The sequence below is a fragment of the Electrophorus electricus genome, chromosome 8 (assembly GCF_041902795.1).
Source record: "Electrophorus electricus isolate QZ-2024a chromosome 8, ASM4190279v1, whole genome shotgun sequence".
In the NCBI taxonomy this organism is placed as follows: Eukaryota; Metazoa; Chordata; class Actinopteri; order Gymnotiformes; family Gymnotidae; genus Electrophorus; species Electrophorus electricus.
In genome coordinates, this window is record NC_137504.1 from 23,951,549 (window position 1) to 23,965,123 (window position 13,575).

The 13,575-nt window shown below is 40.4% G+C and overlaps 2 protein-coding genes across 6 annotated transcripts; both read right to left on the reverse strand.

Moving 5' to 3' along the window:
* Positions 1 to 2,004: 2,004 nt before the first annotated feature.
* gps2 (G protein pathway suppressor 2) lies at positions 2,005 to 11,114 on the reverse strand. Of its 4 annotated transcripts, none has more exons than XM_035527174.2 (12): positions 10,756 to 11,114; positions 9,827 to 9,944; positions 9,275 to 9,384; positions 8,746 to 8,858; positions 8,309 to 8,388; positions 7,906 to 7,985; positions 6,683 to 6,857; positions 6,255 to 6,338; positions 6,030 to 6,106; positions 5,623 to 5,718; positions 4,640 to 4,723; positions 2,005 to 3,113 (listed from the first exon to the last, which is right to left on the reverse strand). In XM_035527174.2, exons 2-12 carry the CDS (start codon positions 9,918 to 9,920, stop codon positions 3,018 to 3,020), a joined length of 1,089 nt encoding a protein of 362 aa, XP_035383067.1. In that variant the 5' UTR covers positions 9,921 to 9,944; positions 10,756 to 11,114; the 3' UTR covers positions 2,005 to 3,017. The 4 variants fall into 4 exon arrangements, with proteins under 4 accessions (XP_035383067.1, XP_081575102.1, XP_035383066.1 ...); XM_081718976.1 differs by having other exon boundaries at positions 10,502 to 11,114; XM_035527173.2 differs by having other exon boundaries at positions 2,005 to 3,110; positions 10,329 to 11,114.
* Positions 11,115 to 11,260: 146 nt separating this feature from the next.
* gabarapa (GABA(A) receptor-associated protein a) lies at positions 11,261 to 13,483 on the reverse strand. 2 transcript variants are annotated; one of them, XM_081718978.1, is made up of 4 exons: positions 13,214 to 13,483; positions 12,503 to 12,581; positions 12,234 to 12,352; positions 11,261 to 12,104 (listed from the first exon to the last, which is right to left on the reverse strand). In XM_081718978.1, exons 1-4 carry the CDS (start codon positions 13,301 to 13,303, stop codon positions 12,012 to 12,014), a joined length of 381 nt encoding a protein of 126 aa, XP_081575104.1. In that variant the 5' UTR covers positions 13,304 to 13,483; the 3' UTR covers positions 11,261 to 12,011. The 2 variants fall into 2 exon arrangements, with proteins under 2 accessions (XP_081575104.1, XP_026854288.1); XM_026998487.3 differs by having other exon boundaries at positions 11,261 to 12,081; positions 13,214 to 13,472.
* Positions 13,484 to 13,575: the final 92 nt, after the last annotated feature.

Consider the following 13,575-nt stretch of genomic DNA (forward strand, 5'->3'; position numbering starts at 1 on the left):
CATATCTGCAGTGGTGGTGTTCTATTTTGAGACAGCACCAAAAATGAAATTTGTCGATATGAAACACAAATACAGACTGTTATGTGACTAATACAGAGGATGTGGTATTTCTTGTTTCTTTTTTGATCAGCAAATCCAGCGCATTTCAGTTAAGGGGGCGGGAGGAAAGGAGAAAGGGAAAAGGGAGAGACAGCAGGACTAAAATGAAAATGAGCGTGGTGGCAGGCTACCGAGACCATGTTTTGAAGAGATTTGGTATAGTTATGAGGAGGCTTTGGAGAGCTCTCACCATATCTCTGTGACCTCCTCCCAAAGTACAGGACCCAGAAAGCACTGTTGAAGAGGAAGACCTCTGAGGTCAACAGAGAGTGGGTGGGCAGGAGGTGAATCAACAGTTAGGCTTGTATTCTTAAACTGGCGCACACACACACTTTGTCTTCTCAAACACAATTTCTCACTACACGTTCATATTTTGTCCAGTGATTTCCAAACAAATACGCATTCTGTGGCACTCTCTCTCACACACCCACACACCCACCAATCCATTCCCCTCACCTATTGTGTAACACTGTGCATTATCTCTAATCCAACAGTGTGCGCAACAGATCATGGAATCAACATGCACAAATGTCACTAACAATTTATGTGCAATGAATGTAACCACAGTGAAAGTATCATCCATATATTCACACCAGTTCAAACCTACTGGATCCTACAGTGTCCTGACATGCTTTGAGTAACACCGCCAAACGTGGGAGAAATTGGGTAAAGACAAAATTCATGGTACTTTCCCCAAGTTGCTATTATGATCTGGAGTTGTTCTTTCATGTTTGTTACGATCTCACCAGTAAAACCTGCTTTATACACTGACTAGGTTAATGGTCATGGTTTCTCTAAAGTTGTGTGCGACAGGCATACTAACTAAAAAATTTAAAAGTCAAATAAATATCATCCTCTACCCCAGGTTACTTTGAAAATCTAACTATTACAGATCACTTGTGAATTCCCTGAATTAAAATGGATTCTATAAACTGGAGGATTATTCAGTCTCAGGGACACATTCAAATTGCTTAGTTAGTTTTTAATTACTTTCCACTTAATGGCCATAAAGTCTAGTTATAGCCATCTAATGCACGTTTACTAACTACTGAATGCAATATTACAAACTGACAGATTTTTCAGATTTTTAAAAATCTATATCTATCTATCTATCTATATCTATATATATCTATGTATATCTATCTATATCTATCGATCTATCTATCTCTCTCTCTCTCTCTCTATATATATATATATATATCTCTCTATATATATATCTCTCTCTCTATATATATCTCTCTCTCTCTCTCTATATATATATATATATCTCTCTATATATATCTCTCTCTCTCTCTCTCTCTCTCTCTCTCTCTCTCTCTCTCTCTCTCTCTCTCTCTCTCTATATATATATATATATATATATATATATATATAATTTATTTATTTTTAAAATCTGATTACCATCTTTTTAAATGTGTTTTTTGCCTTCCTGCTTTAAGTCTAAGCAGGTTCTCTCACAATGGAAGATTTAGAAATTGAGAGAGAAAAAAAGAAGTGTGTGTGGCATTCTAATTCCCAGCAGACACATGCAGTTGCAGATCACAGCTAATTCACCATCAGGAGACTGGCTGCCTGGGCAGAGAGATGCCACACTAACCACATGGATTTCAAGCACCATTACAAAGATATGACATTTTAGAAATCAGGTTTGCACTCAGCAGCTTGAATTTAAATTTGACTCCTATAAGTAGTGTTTACATTGGAGGATTTCTGATTAACTTAAGTCATCACATCTGGGTTTTCTTGGTTAATAGGCACCGTGTGACGCACACAACAGAATGCTTTGATGACCAGGACTCATGAGTGTAAACCCATGCTTCCTTGACCACTAACCTAAAATCTCATGGCAGCAAAAGGACGGGTCCTTTTGAAGAAAGTCAGAGAGACATGACACTTGTACAGACGTTGACAACATTCGTACAGACAGGCTGATTTATTTGATTTTGATGAGCGTGTTGCTCAGATATACTGAGTATAGGAGAGATTCACATATATACCCACACATCCAGTTTCAATTAACATGCACTGAGATGGAATAAGATCAACATTAAATAGTTGGTCAACTATTATTAATTATCTGCAGTGTTTAACTTTGCACAAGACAATAGGATTGCTTTTGTTGCAATTCTAATGTCTTGAAAAAGGTAAAATGCATCTGTCTCAGGCTTGTCCACTAGAACTATATATTATAGTTATTTCAGAGTCAAGGAGCAAAATGTGTTATATTTCCTCATAATTTATTACCGTGTATAAGATCTGTTCTCATTTTTTAAGTGCAATTTTGTCAAATTCAGTTAAAAATATCACATTTTAAAATGAGCGTTTTAGGAAAATAGGAAAATAATTCTTCCCCTTGTCTGCATTGTGAAGTGTGTGTTCTGAGTTTAGGGGAGCATCTGTCAGCATGTATACGCTGTGCCCTGAGAGCGAGTTTAAGCACACAATTCTAAAAATTAGAAAGATGAGGAAAAAAAACAAAAACAGCAGTGTTCAATTTCAGGAAACTATAAATGTTACATGACATGTGGTTCAAAATATGCAGAGTTGAATGCCTATAACTGATGTACCACAAAACTGTATAACTTCCTTTTGTTTTATACATCTCATGTACTGTCATTGTGAGTATATTCTCATTTGGCACAACCGTTGCATATCCTACAAGACTAGAACATCAAATAAGCTCACTTTGCAAATAATGGCTTATGAAGGCCTACCCTGTGCTTCTGTAGCGACGGTTACTGATTGAAGAAAAAAGCAAAACGATGTCCCCATGCTTATGATACTAACGTTCATGCACTTTCTTTATGATAAAATACAGCTTGTGTGCAATATTAATGTGCTCAAGGTCAAGTGAGTCAACCCAAAACAAACCACAGAACTTTGTCACCATGCCCTACATCATGCAACCAGCTGGCTGCCTATTTGCTATGGTGATAGAACCTCTGTCCAGATTGGCTGTGAGGAAGGTAAGCGTGGCGTGAGGGTGGCTGTGAAGAGCTCTGAAATGTGGCCTGCTGGACAAGAGAGAAGGACACACAATGAGTCGGTTCTGTTTCAAGAAACTCTCAACAAAATGTACTGCATTCGTGGCACACAGGAAACAGATTTCTAAGACGCTGAAACTACATAACTGCTTAGACAAAGCTAGCTGCGCACACACACACACACACACACACACACACACACACACACACACACACACACACACACACACACACACACACACACACACACACGTTGCCTGCCTGAAGGCTTACATACGATTGCTATGCAGCAGCATGCAGTGCAGAAAGTGGGTACGGCTAGTTGTTAGCCAAGCACACATTTCAGCTTACAGAAATTGCATAGGCACAGAAATTTTTCCTTTCTGGATAACTTTTATAAATCTTTTAAAATGGAGTTGGCTGACTTTGACCTGAATTACTGTGAGATTTTCACTGAGTGGTGGCCTTGAAAAAGGCTTTTGAATTACATTTGCCACAATGTCTGTCTGACTTTTACACTGCATTTGACGTTAGCAGGTTAGGTGGCATGAACATAGACAGTGGTGTTTCACTAATAAGGCTTGCGCCCCCTCAGAATGCTGAGGAGGACAGTCCCTGTAGTGAAAATAATAAATTACATTTAGGGATGTAACGATACAACCTGCTCATGCTTCGATACCATTCACAATACTGGATTCATGATATGATTTTCTCACAATATTCAAAACTAAATTAGTAAGTGTAGAACAATGCAAAAAAAAAATGCTTCCCCCCGTATACATTTTTAAAACAAAACAGAATCTTTAGTTCCCGTCAATTAAAAGAAATTAGGATCAGTTTACAATTATAAATGAAATGTACTGTATTTCTGAAGCATGAACAATGTAAAATACCGTGCAAATATTAAACAAGAATTTTTACTCCCCTGCAATTAAAATAAAATACAAAGAAAATTCAAGGAACATTAATTTATAAAACATGCTATAGTATTAAAATGTGCTATTGTCAATAGCTTTGCCATAGGACACATGCAACCTCTAGTGTTCAAACAATGCAACTGCATTAGATAGCAAAATAAACAGAACGTGATGAAGTCCATCACCATGATGCACATTGTCACATTTCTATATCATGATGAATCATGTCTCAATTCATTGTTACACCCCTAATTTCACTGATCAGATTTTCTGTCATTTTGGTAATAGACGTACATTACAGAACATTATCAGAAGTGGCACATAGGCATGTACACAGCTGCGAGTTCCTGCAGCCACAGTAATGAGCAGTTTTGATTAGTATGACTTGGACAGAAACCTTCCCTACCATCATGAATAAGTACCCTATATGAACAGGTTGATTTTGTTTAATTGACTTAAAAAAAAATATGTTCATATTTTTTTCCATCCACTTTTGTGCTACCTCTTCTCTGCCAGGTTAGAAGGGCCTGACTGTACATCACTATTGTTGAGTAACTGCTGAGAGCTCCAGCCTGGCCTACACCATAGTCTCTCACTTCCCACAGGAAGCAATGTGGTAGGCTGGGCAGCAGGACTCACCGCATGCGGAGGCTGTGTTGAGGTTCCATGGGTGAATGCCCCAGGGGAGGCAGGCCTGGGCGGGTGGGCGTATGGCAAGCCAGTCTAATCAAAAAGCAAAGGGGGGGGGGGGATAACAAAAGAACAATGTCAAGTGGACTGACGGTTTGTTTAAAAAGAGTAGAATGGAACAGCAAAGGACAATATTATTGTGGTTGTTATATGTTATGTTACTGGCAACAGGAGCTCCCTCACACAATGCTCTGTCATTACCCTTACCCTTATTACACTGATTAAAGGAATGGCTTGACAAAACATCAAATTTACACAATTGTCTCCAAGTACTGGAAGCCATTTCACACAAAATCCATATTCTTGAACCATGCATAAATGTTAATTAATTTCATTTAAACGCCAATGCATTTATATGTAAACATTCATAAGTACTGATTTTTTTTTATACACACACACACACACACACACACACACACACACACACACACACACACATGTATATTGCTAAATATTGGTGTGTAAAGCAAATTTTTAATAGACAATTTTGTAAAATAGCAGGCATATTCAGCCTTCAAAGACAGAAAGTGACTACATTGGTTGAAAAAGTCCCCCATAATATTATTGCAATTTTGTACTTATTTATAGATTAAATTAAGCAGGTGGTAATGGTTAAAGCAGATGGTCCATGCTCCCTCAACCCTTACCTGGAACTGGTATGCTGCAGCTGGAATAAAATAAAAGCATTGGACCAAACAGGGTCCTTACAGGCTAGGCCGAGAACCTAAACATTACAGCTAAATGATGCTAAAAGCATAGCAGGTCTGTGTTCAGAAATCCCCTGAGCACAGTGACCAGTGGATAAGAGTGAGGGGCAGCAGGTAAGGGTCTGGTAATGGAGCTCAGATGTACTGGAAGGTGGCAGTGGTCTGACTGAGCGTGGACGTAATACAGCAGCTGGGCTGTGTGGTGAAAGGGCAAGGCTCTCTCACCTTGGTGGGGGGGATCTGGACAGCGATGGAGGGGGTGGGCAGCAAACCTGTAGCACTGGTATGGAGAGCCTGAGAATGAATGGTCCTTAAGTTGCTCTGCACAAGCAAGCACATACGTGCGCATGCGCGCACGCACACACACACACACACACACACACAGTTTATACTTTCTGAATACAATTCCATGGACATTCATAACCCTACACGACTTGCATGAATGAGCAGGTTTTTTTTTCAGGTTTTCCATGATCAGAACAGTCCAGGTCTTAGCTAGTAAGGTATTAGCTAGACAGGTTTTCAGATTATTTAGGTATTTACATCATTTAGATATTATCTCAGATACATTTTCAGCCAATAAATCACCCCTGTGAATGAAGTATTTTGGACTCATCCTTATTAATACTCACAGAATCAGTAAAGCCAGACTGCTGGTTGGCATGTTCCAACTGCTTCTGTAGGGGGATTCCAGCACTGGGAATAAAACCTACAGTGAAAAATATTAATAAAGAGGACATACAGGGAGAAAGAGAAAGACTCGTCTCAGGACAGACAAATGGAAGAAAGGTATGAACCGAACCCAACCTACCCGGTTACACCCACACAACCACCCACCTCCTCCTCCACACCCATACCTGTCTGAGAAGGGAAGTGGCTGGGTACTGTGTAGCCCTGTTGCTGATGTGGTAGGTACTGCATGGCCTGGAATGTTGGCGCACCTAGAACCAGAAGAGTGAAAGAGAAGCACTCGGGTACACACCTACCAATACATGCTTAGATATACACCAACTTATACACTGAAACACATGCCAACTTACACATTTTAGAAGAATTCCATAACTTAACACACTTTATAAGATTTAAGATAAAAAAGGAAACACTACTTATGCAGCTGACATGCTCGCTAGGGGCCATTAGCTTCTATTCAGGGTTAGTGACATTACAATACTGAGCCAAGCTAATCTGACCCAGTATGATCACTTTGGTGTTTCATTTTTAAATTGTGGCCATGTGCTTATTCTGACTTGGCCTCCAGAGGGTGGGGGGTGAGGGGGGTGCGCACCTCTGATCTGGGCACTGCTGGCGTAGCTCACAGGGACAGGCTGGGTAGAGGGGAAGGCCGAGGCATGCTGGGGCTGCGTGACCCCGTAGGGCCCATGACCCGGCTGCGTTCCGGAGTACTGCCCGTGCTCTGCTCCAGGCGTGCTGTACCCCGCCTGGGACTGGTAATGACGACTCTGCAAGGCAAGAGAGTCACCCAGATCAGTAATTCCTCACAAAGATACCCCCACACCTGCAACCCAGACTCCCAAGTAATAAGAGCAGGAAAAAGTGAAGAGAGACTTGTACAAATGCACACACATGCACACTTTTATAGAAATCCTCAGACATACAGGCTGTTGAACTTACACATCACAATGAACAATGTTTAAAACTGAATGGAGCACATTTACATGAACTGAATGGAGCACATTTACAGAGAGTTCACAAGAGGAATGAGACAACACACATAGATACTACAGTAATCCAGCTATGTCTAATTAAGAGATATGTAAAAGCATCTGTGAATACACTGACAACCCAAGGCATACTGCCACAGAATATTTGCTGGTCTCTTCATACGTTAGGCCTAATGTAGAAACTTTGAACTTCTTTCAAGTTCTGAGTCTTTTCTTCCTTTCCAAAAAAATCTCAGGCATTTATGTGAAGCTTCTCACTGACATTAAGGGGAATTTTTGCTGCATACAAGTGTGGTTTTGAGGCTTGATGAGCTGATCCAGCACTCCTTTAAGCTACTTGTGTGTGTGTGTGGGGGGGGGGGGGGGGACTGTTGAGTCATCCAGAAAAAAGCGCCGCCTATCCACACCCCTCAAATCTGACCAACCACATACCACCACGGTTCATTTCGCTTGCTGTGATTGGTTAGTAGATGGAAGCAGGGGATGATTGCTAAAGTGTAAAGCATGCTCTACTCCACTCAGTTCAGCTAACATCAGCAAGAAGGCATTTTAGGAACCACTTTTGGCACCATTTCATGAGAATTTACTGCAATTATAATTTCACACAAGGTTTCATGTGAATGAAGTTACAACTTCAGTTAATGTCCCTAGCTCAACATTTGTAACTATTCATAGGAAAGCATGAATACCTGTGAATTTGCAGTTATGAGATTGGTGTTATTATTTATTTTTATTTTTAATGTTATTACAAGTACCATGACAATGCAAAAGGGCAACAGGACAGAAGTGCAAAGCTACAGTGCTCAGGCAAAGAGGTGCAACTCACAGAGATGACAGGAGACTGGAACAGCTGGTTACTGCGCTCACCCAGCAGAGCTGCTGGACGACCATGACTCACCGGACTTGCTGGGTGGGGGCGGGGAGGCAGGGAACGCAAACAAGAGAGAGAGGGGAAAAAATTAAAGCAATGATCATCAGTGATGCCTCTGATGTATTTTTACGTATTTAAAAAATTGTCGGTGTGGGTAACCCATTCAGCCCAGTGTCTGACTAAAGCTATACAGTAGTACATGTCCCCTTTATCCTTTATCCTCCAGTGGTTCGATCCATCTAGCCCAGTGCTAAACCTATACATTACTACAACTGTCTTCCATCGTCATCCTATGGTCGGATTCAGTAGTACAGCTGTAAGTGCGAGAGCAGCAGTCATGTCTCCGGGCATCACTCACCCTGCATGCTGAGCAGGTGCTGCCCTGAATGGATGGCCATGCTGGGCTGGTACGCAGTGGGTGCCAGGGTAGTCATGTCACTGCCAGGACCATGGAAACACGTTACACAGGCCAGACCAAAGGGCATGTGCAGCTAAGCTATATGGTTTACGGGCTCTAATGCACCTGACTGACCCGATGAAAACACAAATATTCACTACTGAAGTGCCCCAGGGGAATCAGTGTGACACCTAACTTACTAAAATGCCCAGCAGAGGAGTCTATGCTACTGCACGAAAAGACTACTCAGCTAAGAATGTTGTGTGTATTTATGTGTCAGTGTATGTTTGACCATATGTGTGTCAGTGTGTATATGACTATATGTGTGTGTGAAAGTGTGTGACTGTGTTTGTGTGACTGTCTGTCTATCTGTGTGTGTGTGTGTGTGCGTTCTTTACCTTTGTTCTTTCCTCCTGCGCTTCTCCTCCTCATGCAGGACCTTCTTCAGCTGCAGGAAGAGCTGGTGCTTCTCCTCCTGCAGACCCTGCAACTTCTCGCCCATCTTCATGATCTGAGAATGAGATCGGCGTGCGGAAGGTGGAGAGAGAGTGTTGAGTATGGGGTCCTCCACTGTGTGTGTGTGTGACAGGATTTTACAACACAGGATTTCTCCCTTATCCAGAAGTCAAAATTGTAAAAGTAAGAAACAGTCTTATTGGACATTCCTACTATGAACTAGCAATTCAGCTTAGATGAAAATCATATTTCATGAAATATAGTGTACGGCAGAAATTGTGAATGACAACTGCCAGGCTATAGCCTCCAAGTGTACACCTACAAACAGGTTATAATCTCTAAGTGTATATCTACAGCCAGGCTACAATGTCTAAGTGTATACCTACAAAACTGTTCTAATAAATAAATGTTTCTGATGAACTGGAAGTGTGTGCGTATGCACAGTCTAAGGACTTCCTCTTCTCCTCTCACCTGCTCTTTGGTCTCCTCTAAGGACATCCTTTCCTCCATTTCTTTCTTTCTCTTCCTCTCTTCTTCTTCCTTGAGTTTTTGCTCCATCATTTTATCAACCTCTTCTTCCTCTATGAGTCAGAACATGCAGACAGAGTAATCCTGAGAATTGCTAGGACTGAGGTCAGGAACCCTGGAGGTGGTATACTGCTATACATCATATTAAGGTGCATATATATATATATATATATATATATATATATATATATATATATATATATATATACACACACACACCTGTACTTAATTAGCTGTTGTACATGACGCACCTCAACACAAGCACAGTAACTTCCAACCTTAGGAATGCTGCAAGCTGTGGCAGTGGTTTGCTAACAGTGGGCATGGTGAATTCACACATGCTACACTTGATTCAGTTCACTGCTGTAGACTAAAAGCCTTTAACAATGCAAAGCCAAAAAGGTTCTGCCACCACTTTAAGAATCTCATTAGTTATGTTGTCTCTGTCCTAAGCATTGAAGGTAAAATGGGTACTGAGAGTATTTCTTTGCTCACCCTGCCTCTTCCTCTCCCTCTCACGCATGATATGCTTGTGTAAGGCACGCGCCATGGCATTGGACAACTTGGGCCTCTCCAGAAGCGCAGGCATGATGGTTGGGATTGGTGGTGCCAGCTGCGGGCATAAACAGAGGAAGGAAACATTTTCAAGAGACGTCAGAGTGTCCTAACAAGAAGTAACACGAGGGAAACGTTACCTACAAAACGTTTTCACAAATTTGGGTAGCTACTAGATGCAGCAATGATGGAGGAGTAAATTTAATGAAAGAAGTTAATGGTTAAAACAGTTTATTATAAAAACGAGTAAACTAGTAACGCTAATACAGAATGCTACAGGAAATTCCAATAAGTGATGACATGATAGTTGGTAGATTTACAAACATTTACAACTATTTTTACGTTTACAATGTGTATCTTACGTCACTGCACAAAGACAACACGTAGCTGCCAAAAGACAATTCTAAAGCTCTTTCTAGCGTCCACAACATCACCGACTTACCATGTCAATTCTAATAACCACAATCTCAAAGAGTAATACAGACTACGACTGAAAATTAGCTGTTTAGCTAAATAATTGGCGAACTGCTACCTCGAGAACCAGTGCAGCTAGCTAGTTGCTACTAGTCCACAACCGGTAGCAACTTGCCAATGTCATGAACTAAAGTTAACAACCTAGCTGGTCTTTGTCTTGGTTCCACAAATATGGCCGAATAAATATACAAATGTTTGCATAGTTAGTTTAAGTTGATGGAGGAAAACTATGAGGTCGTCTCTCCGGTTATTCCAATGCGGCAACTTGACATGTAGCTTTCTAGCTAGTAGTAGGTTGCTACAGTGACAGTTTAGCCAGCTAGCTTGCTAAAAAAAACTGTTTAGCTATAATTGAAGTCTTGGAAATAAAATCGTGGAATCTTCCTGGAACGCACTTTTGTCCGCTTATGAGATTATATGTTCAGCTTGTTTGAAGGTCTAAGGATACTCTATTACCGAGACAGATATACATATATATTTAAAAAAAAAAAAAAACACTTATACAAGGTGCGTTTAGTTTTCCTATACGTCAATTATTGCCAAAAAGAAAATGCCCAAGAATTTAGGTGTCGCACTTCCGGCGAGGGTGCGTCCCTATGACGTCAGAGAGACGGCCCATTTCATGTCAACCTTTTCACCACCAAATTCTACATGGCAAACTAGTTTAGCTCTTCATCTTATAGGTTAGCATTAGAATGTAATGGCATAGATGACCTAGAAAGTCGAGTGAGTGGAACGATTGCTGACAGTTCTTACTAAGAAAGGAGAAAAAGCCTGGACAAAAATGGCTCCACAACTTCTATAAGATTCTTGACCTCAAAAATCACTTCAGTACCATAATCTCCTAGTTCTATGCAAATATAAATACTACTGCTTAAAATATAAAAGAGACACAAGACATTATTTCCATGATGTTTATAGTGGTTGCAAGAGTAAGCTTTTACATAGCTGCAGGACTGAGCTACTGGAAAGAGCAAAGAAAAAAAAAAAAGTATATTTCTTAAGTCAAAAGTACATCCCCCTAAATGGGTCTATATCTTTCTCAATATATTACAGGACCTTTGTCATAAAAAAAAAAAATAAAAAATTTAAATGCAAAACAAATAAGCAATTTCCTGCAACACAAGGAACTGAATCTATGAATTAGATGTTCAAAACATCCACCCTTAGGGGAAAAAAAGGGACAGGGGTGGTCAAATTATTGTACATGTATACAAGTTGGTTTTTTTAAATAACATAATTGGATTTTATGTTGTATTGTAGGAGTCCAGTTCTACTAATGTCTGATTGCTAAGAAGCTCTAAGAGCAAAATGAGTGGAAAACAAAAAACAGAGAGAAGGGCCAGAGGCCGGAGGGTTAAATTATCAGAGAGATCAGCAAACCACCGCTGAAGCAAAGAAACATGCCAAACCCAAACAAATAAAAGCAAGAGTAACAGATACAGAAAGTGAGTGTTAAAAAGAGGAAAAGCAAAGTGAGTCTGTTCAAGCAGCACATAGTACAAATAGGACTCCACTGCAGGAGAGGGTATGAACGTGCCTTCAACGCACACATTCTGGTAGGTAGATTTATTTTTGCTTTTTTATTTAGTTTTTTACTGGGTGCGTAGTGTGGTTTGGTGATAGGGAGGGGGAAAGGGCTACACGTCTGTCACCCTTTCCCCATAGACACTTTCGTCACTATATGCAATGTAAAGGAAGAAGTCCTCCTCGTGGTGTTCCTGTGACAGAGAAACAGTCCAGTCTGACATGAAAGACATACAATACTGTTACACTTTTAGCAGTCTATAAGTAAATGTATTTATCTGAAATGTCAAGCACACATTATGCTGAATAAGGTGATGGTAAAAATAACTGATTAAGAGTGTCGCACCTGGTAGAGGAGGCCCATGGTGGCCGAAGTGGGAGGAATGACGTTGTTGACAAAGAAGAAGAGTGCATCTTCAGCCCTCAAGTGGATCCTTTTTCGGATCAGGAAGTAGAACTGTCCCACTTTAGGCACAATAACATGTTAATATGGTACTGTCAGATGTTCAATAGTAGTGAGATTCACAATTTATCAGGCCTGATTTTAGTCTTACTACAGATTTGTTTATTTAAATTTTTGCTGAAAATCTTAATGTAAAATGTGTGGATATCAACCTGTAAGGTCAGATGGAACAAGATATTTCTTCTTGTCCAGATCGCCTATTCTGGCTTTAGGGGCTTTCTCAACAATCACCTAAAAGTAATAATTAAAAATGATAAGCATTTAGATACAACTCAAGGCATGAGCATGGACAGTCATTAAGCTTAGGTTAGTCTACATACCAAATAAACAAGATACAATGTTGAGCCACACACTGGTGAAGCTTAATCGGTACCTACCCTATCGGCACCAATCAAATGATCAGCATCATACATTGGATAATGGTCGTTTTCCTTAATCAAATTACTAATACAGATCAACCAAGGAGTTGTGATGTAATGCAGTCGGCTAACGAAAATGAATATTTGACCACAGTTCAGACAAGACTGCGCTTCTTTACTCTTCGATTCATTTTTTAAACTTGTTTTCTTATAAGCGAGTTCGAAGGTAAGGCTATCTAGTTAGTTAGCTAAGCTAACGGTTAGCCATCAGCAAATTATAGTCAGTAATCTAGCTAGTTAGCTAACGCTAGCCATCCTCAACACTGTGGTATCAGTGACATAGGACTGAGTGAAGTTGCGACGCGTAACGTGCATTTTCGTTAAACGACTAAGGCTACGACTGTATTTTGTTTTGTCGTTGACTGGAAGCTAGGTTAACATAGGCTATTATTGTCCGCAAAAAGAGGCCAGCTGTTTAGCCTGACGAAAACAGATCTGACTCACAGGCACTCTGTCCGGGTATTTCTTTCTAATTTTCTCTCCCTCAGACCGTCTCTTCTCAAATGGGTGCTCTTCTTTGTACATAAATTTCATGGTTAAAGGTTGGAAGATATAATCTCCGATGAAATTTGTCGTCGATGATGGTCGCTGACGGATTCCGTCTGGATGTTTACAAACTAGCTGGGTTTAGATAACTGCGTCGTAAGCGGAAGGATATCCAATAACCCAGAAAAGAGGAAGGCCTACGTCCCTGCGTAAGAACTTGTTTAATCTGCTTCATGAATGACCGCGTGCTCTGCGTGACATGTGGACGCGTCATTAACAACGTGGGGGGTTAAGTAACTAGTTAATAGAAGAAAACGTTT